The sequence below is a fragment of the Rhinolophus ferrumequinum genome, chromosome 3 (assembly GCF_004115265.2).
Source record: "Rhinolophus ferrumequinum isolate MPI-CBG mRhiFer1 chromosome 3, mRhiFer1_v1.p, whole genome shotgun sequence".
In the NCBI taxonomy this organism is placed as follows: Eukaryota; Metazoa; Chordata; class Mammalia; order Chiroptera; family Rhinolophidae; genus Rhinolophus; species Rhinolophus ferrumequinum.
The window spans coordinates 20,685,522-20,705,143 of NC_046286.1; the positions used below are offsets into that span (position 1 = coordinate 20,685,522).

The 19,622-nt window shown below is 43.4% G+C and overlaps 1 protein-coding gene across 5 annotated transcripts in view; it reads right to left on the minus strand.

Moving 5' to 3' along the window:
- Window positions 1-1,305: 1,305 nt before the first annotated feature.
- CILK1 (ciliogenesis associated kinase 1) overlaps window positions 1,306-19,622 on the minus strand; it is a 55,108-nt gene continuing 36,791 nt past the window's right edge. For 3 of the 5 annotated variants that reach the window (XM_033102173.1, XM_033102187.1, XM_033102180.1), the window contains 9 exons: window positions 17,569-17,701; window positions 16,727-16,898; window positions 14,282-14,449; window positions 11,901-12,221; window positions 10,247-10,437; window positions 9,984-10,132; window positions 7,779-7,907; window positions 5,254-5,376; window positions 4,131-4,299 (listed from right to left, as the gene is read on the minus strand). In XM_033102173.1, coding sequence (XP_032958064.1) covers window positions 4,145-4,299; window positions 5,254-5,376; window positions 7,779-7,907; window positions 9,984-10,132; window positions 10,247-10,437; window positions 11,901-12,221; window positions 14,282-14,449; window positions 16,727-16,898; window positions 17,569-17,701 — 1,541 coding nt within the window. In that variant the 3' untranslated portion in view covers window positions 4,131-4,144. Of the gene's footprint in view, window positions 4,300-5,253; window positions 5,377-7,778; window positions 7,908-9,983; window positions 10,133-10,246; window positions 10,438-11,900; window positions 12,222-14,281; window positions 14,450-16,726; window positions 16,899-17,568; window positions 17,702-19,622 lie in introns of all 5 variants that reach the window. The other 2 variants (XM_033102164.1, XM_033102197.1) reach the window with 2 other exon arrangements.

A 19,622-nucleotide genomic window follows, 5' to 3' on the forward strand; every position in this document is an offset into this window, starting at 1 on the left:
ACGAGGGAAATAATTGGCTTAAATTCAGCCTTAGCTATAAATGACTGCAGTCAGACCCTCTTTTAACATCAGGTGTTTACAACAGGAAGGATGGTTGAGAGTTTGAAACTTTGGGGCTTCTGAAGGGGCACATATACCAAAAGATTAGATAAGTGCTGATGATTGCAGTCAGGTCAGGTCTAATGATGAGGGACTCATTTAGGGGTTCACCAATACAAGTTTGATTGATAAATTGTGTTCCTACAAAAATTCTGTCAAGGATTCAAAGAATGTTGGGAAATGAATTTCCTGTGGAATCCTATATGTAATTCATGAAGTTATGAGTTTCCTTTGAAGGTTTAGATTGTACACGAGTGTGTTGTGAAAACTTAAAACATAAGGTAGGCATTAATCATGATGAAATCAGCCAGAGAAAGTTTTGACCTGCATTTTTGTTTTTAATATCCTAGTCACCTCACTTACTAAAAGCTAAATTAAAAAAAACAAACAAACAAAAATTTATACATTGCAGGATAACTCTTTTCATACTGCTAAGTGTACACTTCTGCATTAAGGAGAAGTTACAAAGTATCAAAATTCCAAATTAGGAAATACTAATGTTATCTTTTTAACATTAAAAAGATAAGAACAGGAAGAACAGGAAAACAAAAACAGAACACAAATCTATTTTTCTTAAACCGTAACTTTATTTGGAGCAGAATTTTTGCAAATGTAGTTAACATTTTTAAACACCGGAGGGATGAACTATTCAAAAAACAACATTTTATTTCAGATGGGGCTTGCGTAAGTGATTTTCTGTCCTCCTATCTTCTCACCATTATGAATATTTGCTTTATAAATACTTATATTCTCAGTTACTCCCTTGTAATCAAATCTAGTGACTACACTGCAACCAGTGCTGAGATAGCTGAGATCAGAAAAACTGTTCAGGTCATGTTAAGTTCATATTAGCACCGTGTCTATAAGAAACTGATAATACAGATTAACGTGATAGTAGCCTCCAGTTTGTCTTTGTAATGGTTTCCATGAAAAGGTCCTCACAATAAATTATATAAAATACAGGACTTTGGTTGGAAATTGTAAAAATAATTCTAAAAATTAACCACATATATTAAACAAACACGTTGCTACAGTATGCTTTAAATAATATATAATAGTATGTCAAACGTTTTCTTATAAACATATTGCTTTTGGTCATGCTGAGTTGGAACATACAGCCTGCTTTCTTTTTCTCTCCTAAGTGGCACAAAACAATGGCTTGATGGAAGGGAAATGCTACTTTTTCCAGCATGAGAAAAGATGAGAAAAGATGGTGCCCATGAACTCCAACAGTACTGGTAGTTGTACTTAAAACAATTCTTGACAAAACAAGAATGGTTTTGTTTTACATGTGTTGCTTTGATTATATTCAATTTCTGATAACTCCAGAAGATGACAGAGCGTCAATTTATTAAGTGTATATAGTCCTTTTGGCAAGAGCTACGTCTAAAAAAATTGTCTGAAAATCAATTTTCTTCTTATTTAAATCCTACCATATGCGAGCTGGGTGAGGGCTTAGAAATTCATGTGATTTTTATTGTAAAATGAGCAATCACACCAACAGTGGTTTTTGTGCCCGTGCAGTTGCCTTGCAGTTTCCATGTATCCCCATCACTGAACCTTTGGGCACAGAATGAGAGCCATTCCTGTACCGTTTCCTGATGTCCCAGAAAGCTTTCTGATTGGAAATGAGGTATAGTCATGGAGGTACAATTAAACTCATCATTCATTGTGGTGTCTTGCAGTTCGTTTAATAATTCTACAGTAACTAAAAAATACATATGACAGGTAGCACTTTATTTTCACTTAACCAAAAATGGTCACTATTCCCTTCTATAGTAAACAGTTTGTATATACAAATTGTCCTTTACCCATTTCGGGGAGAAAAAACGAGTGCTTTATAGGATTTTGCTAGTTCTTTAGAATTTACATTGTTTATTTTTCAGTCTTCTAGGTTTCTCAACTGCACATCAGCTTCTTGACTTTCATATGAATAAACACGTTTAGCTTCCCTAGGGAAGTTGTTTGCTGATAAACAAAGGAAAACAAAAGAGAAAGAAAAGTGAAATATTTTCTGAATTTGGGCCCTATGAAAGTATTAGAAAAACCACTTTATATTGTGTAATAAGCAGGTAACCAGGTTTTTCAATTTTAAAACGTGTAATGATTTTAACATAAGCTAGAGTGTCAAGAATATGGTATTCACAATCCATATGCTTCTCTAAGGGGTATTTACAATTGAAACCCAGCTTTCCAGGCAAGCTGGGTAAAGGTACAGATTAACTTACGTTGTATACATAATACAGAAAGGGAAAATAAATATTAACCTCAGTAAAGGACTCATCTCTGAAAACACATTTTCTGTTGCTTTAGGTAATGAGTTGAGAATATAATACAGAAATGAATTCAGCTTCAAGTTGTGCTTACACATACATATTTATTTTCTGAAGCTCTGCTGCCAGTTTGTTAACGGGAAAATATTAACTATCAAACCCACATCCATTATGTGCTTTTCTCCTGCCCCTAGTGATCACAGCGCTTGGTCAAGTACATGTTTGAATCAGATTCTCCAAAACAGAAATTACTCCCTGCTTTAGGTTAGGGCTCTTATGGTAATTGTTTCGGGCTACAATGTATTAATAGGACATCGAAGTAATAATTTGCCAACTTGGTAATGGTAAGTGGAACCACATCAAAGTGCCCATATTCATTTTAACCTACGAAAATGTCAATTTCATATGATTCAACTACCTATATCCTGGAACCGGGAACCAAATGAGAGTAGCTTGAGCCCTGGGAGAATGAGTCAACACACTATTGAAATTATATCATGTTCTCTGCTGGTGACCTTTCCTCTTGCCTTTCAGGTAACCATGAGTGGAGGCACATGTGCCCTACAGAGGTGGATGAGAGTGGACCTTTTGTCTTTTTCTGTCTCCAAACTGGCTTTGTCATTTTCAAAACTGCTGTAAACATTCCTCTCAATGGAACAGCCGTGGCCAACAAATAGAGTTCTCACTGTTGAAAGAAACTACACAAGGGTTAAGAGTTTAAATGTGGCACACTATGACACTAACCTCATGCTAACTTTGACTTCCTGGGTAAGTGGAACTTCTGCCATAAATCTTTTCTGCTCCCCAAACTGCCCTGAGATTTTGGCTGTGACAGAAGATTATTCACTGTCTGTTCCTCGCCTGGACAACTGAGCTGAATGTAAATTCTATCAGTTATTATGATAAAAAAAAAAATCTGCTGCTTTGAAACTTCACTTTTTGGTCACGCATTTTGGCAGGGATATCAGTTTAATTGACTATATGAACCTTCATGCGGAGACTTTTGTGGCTTGAAAAGCTTCCCTTTTCTGAGTCCTTATACAATCTGATTTCAAATATGGAAGAAATAGAATGCAATGGCATAGCATGATGAAGCCTGGTTTCATTTGGATAGCTCCAACCATGATGAAGGATGTTGTAAAATTTCAAAAATTATTTACTTAGAGTTCTGTCACCTGGGGAACAAAAACTAAACAAAGTGAATTACATAACAGTACTTCTAGAATGGCACAATGGTATCAAAAAAATCAAACCAATAACGTGACATTGAGAAATGTCACGAAAGTCCAAGAAAGCCCAAGGTGCTTAATGCGCCACATTTAAAATTTAACCACTTCACAAATATCCGCACACACAGAGTAAATAACCCTTTATCATGTAGCCTTAAATTGCACCCCTGTTGCAATACTGCGTCAATATTATTACATTTTTAAAAATCTGTATAAAATATTATCTGGAACCCCGAAAGAAAATCAATTAATCTTTAAAAAGTTTGTTACAAAGTTGACTGTATAAAATGCTAAAACATAATCCATATATACAAAATGCTGCAGTTTAAGAAAATAATGGGACCCAGTTTTAGAATAAAATAATTTTGTACAAAAACAGGGTATTACATTCAAACCAATATTTTGAAAAAAAAACTTTAAAAAAGAATATTGAAATGTCTTAGATCAGAAGAATAACTATAAAGTGTTTGCTTTCACACCATCCGAAAGTGTCTCACAGGTAGAACACCAGCTGGCTGGGGGACACAAAGGGCTTCATGACCATCACCGCCGAGATGCGTACTTAGCAGCCCAGTCTGTCCGGCCGTGCACTGGCTGGGCGGCTGGAGGCCGTGGGATCAACCCAGGAGTGCTTCTCGGCTGGGTGTGGAAAAAAGGTCGCCCAGGGTGAGGTCTCACAGCCTTCAGGGAAGAATAACCTGCCAGGAAAGAGAAAGGTGGGCCTGATTGGTAGGGGATCCATGAAAACAAAGTACAGATAAATGTATCTTGGTGACAAAAACATCAGACAAGGAGAGTTCAAGAGGAGCATTTGGTCAGGCCAAAAACACTGGTGTCCTTCCTGACGGACTCCTCTTTTTCTCATATCCCACTTGTAATTTGTCAGCAGATCTTATTGGCTCTACCTTCCCAATATAGCCCAACTCCGCTATTACCACCCAGCCCAGACCCGCACCCGTCCTCGCTTGGATAACTGCAACAGCCTCCCTATTGGTTTCCCTGCTTCCAACCTCCTCACCCCTTTCAGTCTGGTGACAACCAGCACTTGAGCGAACCTGGAAGATGAAGTCAGATCACTTACTCTTCTGCTCAAAACCCTCCCGTAGTTCTCATGTCTCTCAGTCAATGACAACTTGCTTTCGGGGGTCTGCAGGGTACATGCCATCAGGCCCCCATCACCTCTCTGACCTCCTCTTCCTACTCCCCTCCTCCCACTCCCACCACGCTTGCACTTCGTTGAATACGCCAAGCCCGTCCTGTCTCGAAGCCCACGCACTTCAGAATCCCAGCCTGGAACAGTCTGGGCCACACTGCACGGCTCGCTTATTCACCTCCTCCAGATCTTTACTCAGTGTCTCCTTTCCAGCGAGCACTTCGCTGGCCACCCTGTCTAACATTGACCAGTCTACATGCCACACACCAACCCTCATATTCCCTACTTCCTGCCAGCTTGAGTTTTCTCCTTAGCTCTTATGCACATCTTATTTGGTTTATTTATTGTCTGTAAGGTATAAGTTCCACAAGGGACAGGGAGTTTGGTCTGTCTCCTTCACTGGTGGATCCTAGGTCCACATGCCCACAACCACAAAGCAGTTAGGTGTTCAGTAACTATTGATTGAATCAACTCGTGAATAGTCCGAAATTAAACTTACCAGGGGAAGGGTCTGGAATAGGTGCCAAGTGTACCCTCTGCATAGCAGAATCAAGTTCTTTTTTCAGCAAGGAAGAGATATAGCTTCCAGCCAGCCCACTAGAACTTGTAGAGCCGGAACCAACTGATTTGCAAAAGCAAAAGCTCATTAGTACAAAGTCATGCGCACATGACACCAACAGGCGTAAAGGACAGTGGCGCAGAACAATAAAGAATTAGGTCTTTATTTTTAGGCGGGGAAAGCATTAGGATAAAAGCAGTGAATTCTGAGCACAGCATTCCACAACACCACTCTATCAGAAAGACGGGGGGGGGGGGTGCAGAACAGGGAGGGGGGTGGGGGACAAACGCAGTGTTGCTCCTGTAGCCCACACCCAAATGGAGGATGGTTGGTTTAAGAAAAGGGAAATCTGGAATTGTCTCTCTTTTAGTATAATTGGTTTAGCTTGTTCTGAAATTTGCTTTTTCCACTTGATAATAGAGAATAGTTATCCTTCCATGTCAGCCTAGACAAACTCTAGACTATGGCTACAACTGAATTCATCGAACTATTCTTTTGTTGATCAGCACACAGGTTACCCTACTTATTTTGCTATTACAAGTTCATTCTACACTAAATATTCTTGTCCGCAACCAGAAAAATTGACCCCTGTTAAAATAGCTTAAATACATTCACCTTTTATGGCATCTCCATCTCGAGAGTACTTTAAGGGCTGGTACTGTATGCTACTCAGCGTAGCATTGTAGGAAGTTAACGGAATGCCTTACATATGGCAAGTAATCAACATATACTGGATGGGTGAAGGAATCGCTCTAGAAGCCTTATTATTCAGGCTTAGAACGACACAGGGAATGACGAAGAATGTTACGATGGCCATTACACAAATGGAAGTCATAGCCATGAAGAAGAGAGTGACTCAGCGGCAGAGCTGCTCTGTGTCCTCACAACACAGAGCCTTCCTGGCAATCACTTGAAGTTGAGAGGTAACGGTGGTCTGGAATGCACATGTGAGGAGCTGTTGGTCAGCTGGAGCACATTTTGCATTTTGGGTGACTAGACAGATATGAAGAAAAAGGGGAAGAGAATGTGAACAGGTACAGACACAAAGGGGAAAACACGCCCAGACAATGCACACAAGAAAAGATGCTCAACCTCAGAAGTACACAGGACATGCAGGTTTAAGGCACAATAAGATGCCGTCTCACACCCATCACATTAGCACAGATTTTACAAGCTCGATGGTACCAAGTGGCAATAAGGATGCAGCAGGACTTAAGGCAAGAAGGATGCTGTCCATACCCTGCTGGACAGCAATTTGGCAATATCTGTGACGTCGAAGATGAGCACACCCTTTAACCCAACATGTGTCTATCAGACGCAGAGAAACCCTCACACAGGAGCACAGCAATGTCCACATCAGCACACTCTCTAATAGCGAAAATTATAAACCACTTACGTGTTCATCAAGAAGAGAAGGGATAAATTACGGTCTAGTAGAGGTAATAAATTATGGTATTATGTAGTTATATATGCTGTGTCTATTACACACTACATAATGTGATACATATTCTATATATGTATGATTGCTACATATATAATTATTAACAGGAGTAGAGAGCCAGGACTATATGCATATGTATTTTAAAACATGCAAAACCATACTATATATCTCATGTATATTTTTTAAAAAGCATGGAAATGATAAAAACTCAAATCAGGTGGGGAATGGGGGGAAGGAGAGGAAGAGGGCAAGACAGGGAAGGCGGAGACACTGGGCTTCATATCTGCAAAGTTTGACTTCTTCCACTGGTGGTGGGCACGTGGGTGTTGATAGAGTATCTCTTTCTATGGATGAGCACACAATGGATAAAAGCAGGAAGTGAAGCCCAGGTGCTTCCTTGACAATATGGAAGGGAAAGCAGCACAGAACAGGCAGGGGCTGCCTGAGCGAGGGAAAACAGGGTGGGAAGCTGGTCCGCTGGGAACAGGGTTAGGCGGCCTGGAATGCGTACGGCATTCATTTACCCATCACAGAAAGCGTGGGGAGGGACTTCGCAATGACCTTCCAGCCTGAAGTTCTGACGCCCTGGGCTAAGGCTGGGTCATCAGATGGAGGGGACAAGATGGGGGGCAAGGGGCAGACAGAGTCACGTCCGGTTCCCCGAGGTTGCCCACCATGCAGCAGGGCCTCAGAAGTCAGACTGTACAAGAAAGACTCTGTCAAGTTACTTTTGTCTGTCCCATGAGCCAGGGGAGACTGCTCTACTCCCCAGCTACTCTTGAAGGCAAACCCAGTGGGAGCTGGCTGAGTCGCCAGGACCTGCTGGAGGGGGAGAGAGAGAGAGAGAGAGAGAGAGACAGAGAGAGAGACAGACAGACACAGACCGGCCTGCAAAAGAGGCTCAGGGTTTTCGTAAGAAATGCCCGCATGGTACCACAGCCGGTACCCTCGCCTCTCTGTACCCATTCCGCCACATCCAGAGAATTTGCTTCTTGTCATTTAGGAGTTCATAATTATTACTCACCTGAATTTATTTTGCTGATTACTGACACTGTTCCTGAAGATTTCCCAGACAAACCAGAACTAGACCATGGGTTAGATGGAATAAAATCCTTGCCTGGCGTCGGGAGTATCCCATTTCTTATGTTTATTCCTAATAGGAAAGAAATGTTTTCAAAATGCAAAATACGTATGCAATCTTGCACCAGACTTCAGAGATGCAATTAATGCAGAACCCAATTTATCAAAAACTTCCTAAGGTTCAACAATCTAAGCAAAAATTAACCGTGAAAAGGAAAGACGCGGTCCTTGGGTGTAGTGTGTTGTCTCACTGGTGGGTGGCCTGAGAGAGGTCTCTTAAACTTTTACCAACAGAGCAGTCCCGTGTCTTATGTCTTGATGCCTTCTAGTGCGGTCTTGGGCTTACTTTTCCTGGATATTCCCACTTGTTCCCCTTCACAGACCACTGCCTTTCTGTTATCCTTCTAAGTTCTTCTCTATCCCCTCTCCCAGCCTCCTCGTTCTGCAGCTCTCTGCTCTCCTCTCTCTGCGTTCTGTTCCCCAAGATTCCATCTTCTCACCTGGCCTGGACCACCACTACCATCGGGCTGATGACTCCAGTCTGTACCGACGACACTCACCGACCTCTCATCTCCAAGGCTGCCTCGACCTTAACCTCAATCCCCTCCATCTCAAACCAGACCACTTTCCCTCTTGACTGTTCACTTTCCTATTTGTGTCAAGCACAGCAGTTATGTTGCAGAACTGAAAGACTGAATTCATCTTATACTCTTTCTTCTTCCTTCAGAGCCCAAAAGAAATAACTCTCCCATTCACTCCCTGCTCCCTTTTGCCTGTGGTGACTGTGGTACAAGTCTTTGCCTCTCACACCTGGTTCCCTGTCATGTGCTCTCTCTTCTTCCAGGTCATCCGGGGAATGGCCAGGCCAATTCTTCTAAGACCGCCCTGCCAACCCTGATGAAGGCTGGCAGTATTTAGCAGCCCAATTCCCGATAAAAGGGCAAGGAATTCAGTGTCTCAGCGGGGCTTGCCTTTCCCACCTCCATGCCCACCCCTGGGACCCCAGCCTCAGCCTGATCCAGCACTCTGCTCACCTGGCCCTCACCCACCTGACACTCAGATATAGATAAAACCATGACACTCCCCAATGAAAATTCCTTCCAGAGCTTCCCATTGCTCATGAGATAAAATTCAAATTTCTTATTGGACACCAAAAGTATGCCTCATACTACATCACCCTCTCATGCCGTGCTCTGGACACACGGGCTTCTCTGCCTCTCCTCTCGCAAGCTAATCCCCGTCCTGTCTCCGGGCCTTTGCACGTGCTGTTTCCTGCCTGGTGAGCTCTTCCCTCAGCTCTCTGCACATTTAGTCCCTTCCCATTCTTTGTGGCCCCTCTGGGAGTGCCTTGCTCAGAGAGGCCTTTCCTGACCACTCTATCCCAAGCGGTGCCTCCTCCCCGCTTTACAGCTCTTTTAACATCAATCACTAGCATCTGTACTACTGTATATTTACTTGTTCAGGGTCTGTCTCCCACCACTAGACTACAGCGGCATGTGGGCAAGAGTACTACCTGCAGGGCTGCTGTACAGTTATTGCATAGACTGTGATATAAATGGAGCCCCCTTGGCTATAAATGGAGGCCCCTTGGATATAAATGGAGTTAGGCAACCCAGTGGCCCTGCTTGGCTACTCGTTCCCCCTAAGATCCCTGGTGCCTGGCACACTGCAGATGCTCAACACATATTTACCGACTGAATGAATTTGTGAGCACATGGTTGGGTAACATTGTAAGTCTGGAAGATGGAGCATCTAGAGAGAGGCTTGGGTACCCTCCAAACTATAGTGTTTACACTTCACCCCTGCAGTGCTGCCAGGTGGTGTGACCAAGCTCCCATCCTGGGTTCCTGAGACCACCCAGGACTGGCAATTTCTGGGGCAGAGACTTCAGGTATACTGCCTGGCTCGTACCCATGCCTCCCTCCTTGGGGGCTGGACCCAGTTTCCTCTACCACATTTCTTATCTTCGGCAACTATGTGAAATGAAAATATGAGGCCTGGGCTTCAGCAAATATTTTTACGATGTTTCCCACCAGTTCTGAAGGGAAGCCCCAAGCAATTGCCTTCCAAACAGAATCTCTGTGACTATGGGATTCCAGGGAAACGATTTCTTATCAGGGATGAACGAAAAGGCAAGTATTTGGATTACCAGGCAAGTATCGGGAATGCTTCAAATAGTGCTGCTTGGCCGCGGATCTCAGGGTCGGCGTGTCTCGCCTCTGATATGAAGACTGGGTGGGGGCGCTATTTCCGGTCCCCACGGGCTCAGAGGGCTTCAGGTCCAACACGCTTTCAAATCTGAAAGGGGAGAATGTGGCTTACGTCACGACACAGACAGCATCGTCCGATGGATAAAGGTCATCTCACAAATCCCAGATCCAGTCCGTTTGCAGATATAAGCCACACACTTGCCTGCAGAGGGTCTCATCGCTCTGTCTTTTCTTGTTTTTCAGGTCAATCCTGGTGAGTGATGGACCGAATTCCAAGTCGTCCACGTCAGCCCAATCGTTGGAATCCTTTGTTGACCTGGAAACGAGACCCCACCTCCTCCTACTCTTGGGCTTGATCTCACCGTTTTTGTGCTCCAGGCCAGCTAGGATTTTCTGTGTATACAAGGAGAGGAGAAAAAGCAATATTTGGCATTAATGGAGCTCACCTATGAGTAAATCCCATTCTGAACTTTCTTGGTCATGAAAAAGAGGGTCCTGGGGCATATTCCCTAATAAGCACCGCTTATCTGAAAGGACAACTGTGGGAAACACTTTCCCAGGCCTCTGTCTCTCACGGATCCTGCAAGGATGACATCAGTTTTCATCCCACGGGGACACTAAGTTGTGTAAGGTTAAAAAAAAAAAAAAAAAGGAAACTTAAGGTATTTCTCCCATACTAGAAAGATAGCTGGATTCTTATTCAGGCCTCATCGCCAAAAGAGCTAACATGATTTGTACTGTTATAAGTCAAGATGTAAGAGATATAGTTAAGATATCAGTCATCCTGCTCTTTTACAGAAAACAATGCAAACGTCTTCTTTGCCCTCTTGGCAGACCTGGATACTATTTAATTACAGAATTAGCTACAATAAGGAATTGCCAAACACACACTGCTTCCAAGGCATGGGCTGGGGTATAGCAAACAGTCTCGAGATACCACCCTTGCAATCTCATGCAGTACCTCACCTTGTACTAGTTGGGAGCCAGTGCGCAGTGAACGAATTGACAGGAAAAGCATGACTTTTGTATAAAGGTATCAGAAAATCCGCCCCTCAGGCAGCATTACAAAGCTAATGGTAACTAGACTTCCTCATCAGGTTATCATGTTATTGAATCTAACACTCGTTGTTGCCTTTTGAACCCCAGCCCGAGAGGGAAAGAAAGATCTGGGCTCAGTGAACAGCCCAGCATTCACCGTATCCATTGAGGGCATAAATGGGACTAAGACTCTACAAATACGAGTATGGCACTTTACGATCTTCAAAGCATCTTCATCAGCAGCAGGATCTTTGATCCTCATGAATAGCCCTGTCTGGCGGGCAAGACAGGCATTATGATCTTCCTTTGACAGACGAGGACACTGAATCCACAGGGATCAATAATAACAATGACTAACATTCGTTCAGTTCTAACTAGGGGCCAGGTACTATTTTGAATTCTTTCAAGTACTAACTCGTTTCGTCTTCAAAAGAATTCTATCAGGCAGGTGGTCTTATTATCTCCGTTGTACAGATGAGGAAATGAGGAGCAGAGGCCAGGTAACTTAACACAGGGCCACTGAGCTATGAGACGGCAGAGCTGAGATGTGAGACCCAGGCAATCTGGCTGCAGCATCCAGGTCTCCAACACCACACCGCAGCTGCCCCCACAGGTGGCACCGTGATCCACAGGCAGAGCCAGACACTGAATTTAGACCTATAACGCTGAGGCCAAAGCTCTTGCCACAATTCCATGATATGGCAAAGATACATTTATTACAATTAGACTTTCGACAAAGAAATTATGTTACATGGTAAGTGGGGGCAGGAGAGTAACCATCCAGACACAAGGCTCACTAGTGAATCTCTGCTGCTTACCGCCTGAGGATTCTTGGCATGGAGCGACGGGAAGAGCAATGAGCTTGGCTTGTCCTCGGGAAGATGGCTCTGGTGATCTGTCCTGGAAGCCTCAGCTTTGTAGGGGTTCATGAGATGCTGAGGGGGCTGGCTGGCTTGATGTGGTCTCGAAGAAATCCGTGTGTGTGGTTTGGTTGGGGGCTGGGCCGGAGGGACTGGCTTAATGTGGGGAGGTGGGCCTGCCTTCTCCAAGCCGTCCTTCTGGGGTTTTCCGGAATCCGGAAGGCTCTGTGTGGTGCTGCCGAGTGGGTGCCCAATCTGGAAGTAAGGATATCGAAGTGCCTGGAATGTCACAGAAGGCTGCTTTAGGAGAAGAGTCTAGCTGGGAAGGTTAACACCGTCAGGCTCACTGGGCCACATTTCCTGGGACCAGTTTACTATAACTTCTTAGTCCAAACCAACTATAAAACAGCACCTTGAATCTATAACAGCCGCTGTGATTCTTCTTATGTGAAATATCAGCCACTGTATATACCTGAAAGTATTTGGCTAGAGTAGCCAGTTACACTGCTATTACCTTTACCACTTCTGAAAACTATTCTGTCGCAACACAGATCCTGGCTTTGTAACTTACTTGCTATGTATCTTAAATATAATACTTTACCTTTCTAATCATCATTTCCCCAATCCATAGAAAGAGAAAAAAATAATCTACAACTGAGCGCGCCAAACACAGTGATCCTAGAGAACCCTGACGAATCAAGTGTAAAACAAGCAGGTACACTTGCTTTTTACATCAGGAATGCCGAAGTGCACAGTACATGACATAGCTGAACCAGCCTATCAAGAACAACTGACAATTAAACCTTGTTAGTTGTTCTGAATCATCAAGTTTCCCAGATAGCCAAGGGATAAATCTCATAGGACTGGGGTTGACAATTCTTTCTGAAATATTCCGTCTTCCCTAATGTTTTTGAGTGGAAATCATTGAACATAACATCACCTTTCTTAGTGACTCTGGGACGGTTATACACATCTGTAATAATTATAGATAAGGCTGCTTCAGACACAGAGGCAAATAATGTGGATACTCTGGTACAGATCCTGGACCCTGGCATCTAACTTGAAAAGTCTTCTGGGTCGTCCCAAGCATTTTGCAAGTCTCAACTGATTTGGGGGTATTTTTAGCTTTTTTGACGCTATTCTTAAAAGTACACATTGCTCTCTTGGTTCCTTTTTACAGAAGCTTTTTCTTTTCATCTGTGTACATCCTTTCAAAAATTGGGTTCATCAGAAAGCTTCCTTCCTGTCCTGAAAATATTTCTGAATTTAAAGTCCAGAAGTACATTTCTGAGCATTTTCCAACCCTCCTGAGCCATCCAGAGTCTTGTGGTACCGAATTATGGCTCTTTCTTCTTTGAGCCTTTGGAAAGATGCTTTTCTACAATTCCTTAATTCACCAACCATCATCTCTCCAGCTCTCACACATTCTAATATCACACTGGCACTGTCTTCAAATGTCACTGTCACTTTTGCTTAGCCAAATCATCGTCTCTGATTAGACCTGGTCACCTTTTTTATTATCTCAGCCATGTGATTATCAATGAGTCCCGGTGAGAGAAGGGGCCGGCCACAACGAATGCAAAAGGTGGCTGGCAGGAGGCACGTGAGTGGGGGAGCTCACAGCACCACCATGCCTCTTTGGGGTGCATTTTATAACCTAAGTCAAAGTGGCCTAGGGGAGGGCAGGTTGAGCAAGCCGGAAGTGCGGAGTCATGTCATCTATCTGACTGAACTGCAGTAGATTGCACTATCTGTACCAGTTACTGGATGAGTGATGAGGGCAAATTGCTTCAACTTTCTGAGATTCAGTTTTCTCATTTATAGAATGAAAACAGTAACGCCTATCTCACAGAGTCTTCATGGAGTTTGAACCACATAAAAATATACTAAAGCATTTACAAACTGTAAAGTGCTATAAAATGCTAATTGCGGTTATTATCCCAGCTCTGTTGCTCTCTCTCTGTCAGATGTAAAATAAGTGAGTTGGACTTTTACAAGATATTTTCAAATTGCCTTTCAACCACCAGTACTGTCTTATAAACAAACCGCTACATAATCTTACCTCGTATTTCCATTTCCACATCTATGGTGATAATAGCATGTGAACTTACGCCAATTTTCAAAGCTACTATATTGTTTAAACCTTACCTACTTTAACTATACACAGCGAGTTTCGAAGTATTTCAGTTCTTACGCATAATATACCATTACTGGTAGTCAATACTATTTTTCACCCATAATCCCAAATAAAATACTTTCTATGAGATTTTCCGGAATTAGTCAGAGTTAAATATGAACTTCATAAGAAATGCATCAAACGGAAGAAAATGGAAGAAAACCTGACTAGCTGTTGGCCGTTTCTTGGGATCCCACTGAAGCATGTCTCTCAGGAGTTGAATTGCTTCGCTGCTGGCATTTGGAATCAGGGTCTTCAGGTTATTGGGTACACACTGGGGCCAGCGGAAGCTCATTGCGTTTGAAAGTTGGTAGCCTTCAGGCCAGTCGGTCTGAAAGAAGGACAAGACAGAAAACCTTGTCAGCCAACTCGCTGTGATAGGTGTTTATACTCTGGCATGTGGGCCCGTAACATCATGTCATTACCAGGTCCATCTTCACTATTGCGACACCGTGTGTGACGAAGCACAAGAGGATGCTAATGGACAGACAGAGAATATGACGTCTGGGGAAGAGTGGGAAAAACACTAAATTTGCCACCAACTTGTTTTATAACCTTAACATAAGATAGTTCCTCCCTTGAGATTTAGGGGTTGAATCAAACTAATATTTTCGCAATTGTGTTCCATGAGACAGAGGTTTTAGAAACTGCTAATGAGATTTTTTTTTTCGGGGTGGGGGAAAACAAAACAAAACGTCTTGTCCTCAGTTAAATAAATTTGGGAAACACAACATGTTACTATATCCCCATCTTGATGACTAAAAATATATATGCTGCGAAGTCCAGCAGTAAAGACAGCTGTTCCACTGAAGCTCAAGCTCTCCGTTTTTTCTTCCATTGTAACTATGGGACACTAAATGCTGGAGTGAACGACAGGAAAGGATGAACAAATAATCTCTATGGTCCCTTCATTCCAACACTCCACTATTAATATTTCACAAGACACATTCTGGTGTGATGGCATTTTTTTTTTTTAAGCTAAGTGTCACAATGTACAGCTTATATCATTTATTCACTTAGTTACTGAGTGCCTACTACAGGCTTAGTGTTGAATATCCAAAAATAATCTGGTATAAAGCCTGCCCTTAAGGATATTACTGTCCAAAGGAGAAAACGAGACATTTATTTAAAAACCACAATACAGAATAAAAAGTAACAAAGGTCACAAGAGAGGTACAGATACAGCTATCCAGAGGAGGGAGAGATTCCAGCAAGAGACTGGAAATCTTGAAGAGGTGGCATTAATGATTCATTCAAATGACTCAATACTTTTTTTCTTACGGACTGGTCTGTACCAGAAATGGTGCTAGGACCTGGAAGAAAAATAAACACGAGATAAACCCTTGCCCTGAGTATGCTTATGGTCCAGGGAACAGATATGTACACAGATAATTGTAATAACACAGAACACAGCTGAAGACGGAGAGGAGATTAGAGGAACAGTGAGGAAAAAGATAACTGGGGGCCTTGGAAGAAGAACGGGATTTGGGTACGTGGAAGATCTTCGGTCGGGCAGACAGCACTGTAGGGAGGGGCTTCCGGGCACACAGGGAGAGGGGGTGTGCAGTTACAAAGTAGGGGACAGGGGATGACAGTTAGCGGGGCTGTTAACGGGGCTGTACCATCCTTTTAAGAGGAAAGGATGGTACCAGATCGGTTCTTAGGAGGATGAGCAGGCTGCAGACTAAAAGATGAGCTGGAGGGAAAAGACTTGAAGGCAGAAACATTGATACTCCCAGACAGGCAGGGCGAGCATGGCCCAGTCTGTGAGGGGGACTCCGGATGAGGGCCGTGTGAGATACTATGCAGTGACACTCAAAGGATGTCAGGACCGACTGCTTGGGGAAGGGGGAAGGGAGTAAGGAAAAGAGAGAAGGTCACAGAGAAACAGACTGAAGGCTGGGCCTCTGGGACTATGATGGGACCACAGACAAAAATGGAAAAAGACAGAAGGAAGCCAGTTGGGGGGATAAACAAAAAAGCAATCTGGTACACCTTAAACTTATACAGTGCTGTGTGCCCATCATGTCTCAAACTGAAATAAAAATATATAAACAAGCAACACCTATGTAAAACAATAAAACGTATAAATTCAGAAGTAGAAAAATAAAAGTGAACTGAAATATTGAACACAATATGTAAGGTGAGAAGAAGATCGTTGTAGTAAAACATTCCTTGCCCATGTGTTTGCGTTATGTGGAACAAGTTAAAAAACAAAAGGGGGGTGAGTCACGCTGAGTCTGAGGTGACAGTGAGGGCGGCAGGAGAACCTCTCACAGACAGCTGTAAATATCCATAGGTGGAGTTATCCAGGAGGCAGGTGAGGGCTACACTCAGGAGACTTCTGAATAGGTTATAAGCGCCGTAGCCATGAGAAGAGACAAACTGCAAGGAAGCTGGGGGTCCATAGAGAGACAAGCAGAGGGAGCCATGACAGATATGTGTGCTCCTTAAGCATGGACGGAGGGAACGAAGCAGCCGTCTCTGAACACTGGGCCGTGGAGGACTGGATTCGTGACGGTGAGAGAAAGATTCCAGAATGAGCAGGTGATCAGCAGTGCCACTGGGTGGCGGCTTTGGCCCACAAGCTTTTGTCCCACATCATTACCTTTTTCGGTGTCCCCAGCACTTGGCAAATTTTGAAGATTGTGTCAATTTCACTGGCCCCAGGGAAGAGCGGCCGGAGGGTGTACACTTCGGCCATGATACAGCCCACGGCCCACACGTCAATGGGGGAGCTGTAGTGCGTGGACCTCAGCAGCACCTCGGGAGCCCTGTACCTGCGGGGAGAAAGGGGACCGCTGGTTAGTGCTTCCACCGACCAGAAGTACACAACACACACCATCAATTCTCAGGGACAGCGTTTACGTCCTTCTATTTGCTGTCTAGTTCAGTGCGGTACATGGACCCGTGAAGGTCACTGCTGTGGCTGCGGTCATCAGGTAGCGCGTGTCCGCCTCACAGTATTTCTACTGAGGATTTCACGCTAGGAAATCATTGGGAAACACAAAGACTGAGCGTGCAGACGAGGAAAACAGAGCGTGAGAGAGAAGAAACAGAAAACTTGTCTGCAGGCTACTGCTTGGCCATGGCTAACTGCTTAAAGCAAATGCTTAGGTGTCTGGAAGTTTTAAGAATAGCAATTAGCTGGTTTTTCCAGACAGGTCTTTGGAGAATCTTGTACACAACTCTTTTAGGAAACGGTCTTCAGGAAGGCCTAGATACAAAATATTTATATTACAGAAAAGTGTAATGGACTTCCTTTTAACATTATTTACCACACAAGCTTTTAAACCATCTACAGTGCCAACATAGCCACAAATATGTGTTTCAAACTGCCCTGTTTCTCTGAGTGAAAAGTGAGTATTTGTGACATTAATATTATCCTCAGCATAATGGTATATTTTTAAAGAAGCATAGTTCAATAGTTGTGAGGAGAATGGTATTCACCATCTGGTGGATACATAGTCGGTGTATGGAGGTCTTGATCGGATTTCTCGGGCCAGCCCAAAGTCTGCAATTTTCACAAGTTCTGGTCCCATGCAGAGAAGGTTCTCCGGCTTTAAGTCCCGATGGAAGAATCCTAGAAAGACAGTGGGAAAGGCATCCACATGCAAGCTTGATCTTGTGCACGACTCTGCCGCTGTACTGTTCTTTTCATAGCAACCATAATTTGAAAAGGAGTCTGATACGACACTGAAGGCTCTATACATTCATCCCACTGATATGTAGAGTCTCTGGGGTTTCACAAAGGACTGCATTCATTTCCCTTTGATGAATTCAAAATGTAAAATAATTCAAAAGTCGATCTTCATCATTTTTCTCTAAGAAAGAAAATGCCTTTTAAAATATAAAACCTCATTTGTGGGCTGAGATGACTGTGCAAAAGATACGGGGTCGCTCAAGGAAAAAAACATCATGCCTACCCTGCCCACATCAGCCACAAAGAATCTGAGATTACAACCATTTCTAGACAATCATCTGATGGGTACTGAGAGTTTATACCACCACAAAAAAAATCACAATTACAATTTTTGTCTGAGAAACAGGGATTTATGAATATGACCCGCTCATATCTGAGGTTCTGATGTGTGTATTGCAACAGGAGTTTAAATGTTGCCTAAAGAAGAAGTAGAGGTACAGCTGCAGCTCCCATTGTGAAAGGCTAAGTTCACTCATCAAATAGGAAGCCCTGTCTCTGGTACAGCAGAGCTTTGGGGTACGTGCAGGAGACAGTCAACACGCCAACCTGCCAGATGCACTCAGACACCACTGGTCAATGGTACATGCCTCTGAAAACCCAGAACCTTCCACGTGCAGACAGCATCCCTGACACAGACTTCATACGACGTGACTCTAAATCGCAATGGGACACCCAAACTGGAAATACGCCTCCGTTAAGGCTGCCAGTGGTGTTATCTGTTATGTGCTATCGTTCTCACGGTGAAAGTCGGATTCTAACAAGCACATTACGGGAGAAATGAACAGCCATCCCTCAAGAGCTACACTATTCCTCAACCACCTCCCGGCTGGTGATACTCAAATCTACATCTCTAATGTGTTTCTCCACCCTTCTCTAGACCGACGTTTCTAACAGGATAGCAGCTGGATGTCGCTGTCATCCCCACATCAACCTGTCCCAGACCATCTCTCCTTCTTGAACTTTTGATAAAATATCCAAATACCTTGTAGTTCTGTTGGATCCACCTTTCTCCAGACAGTCATGGAATTGCCGTATTTTTCATCAAAATATCTCATATCTGTCCCGTTTGCCTTTTCTCACTGGCCCCTCCCAAATCCTTGCTCTCACTGCCTAGCCCCGTACTGCCACTTTCTGGGAGGCCTTCCGCGCTCCAGCTTGTCTGGATTCCCACACTTCATGATCATTTGAACACTGTCTTTCCCTCGTCACTGTCCCATCCACAAACACACCCAAAAAATCCTTCCATGGCTCCTTTTTAAACTATTTAACAAGCCTGAATGCCTTTCGGTCTATCTACAGAGACAAAATTATTTTCCAGTATTTACCATCAATCGTGTGTAAAATGTGTTCCAATCAGGTAAAAAATTCTTTAGGCTCATTTTATTTATTTCCATTAACAATGTTGTGCCCTCGTATTTTTTGTCTACATCAATCCCAATTGTTGTCATGCTTCAAGACCTGCTCTGAGTTTCCCTTCCTCCATGAAGCCATTCTAATATGCCAGCCTTCGTTCATTCATTCAACCAATAAATATTCACAGAGGGCCCACTCCATTCCTGGCTCTGTGGATTCAGAAACAACCTAAATGGACATGGTTTTGCCGTTGGTGGATATAACAGGCCCTTCCTTCTGAACTTCAACAGAGCTCTATCATGTACAGGCAAGTTAACCATCTCTCATTAATTAGATGTAGCACTTTAAGGGTAGAGGCCACAATTCTATTTCTTCCAAATGTCTAGCACCGTGGCAGGAACATGGTGGCCTCATAACATATTCTTCTTGAGCAAAGGACTTGAATAGA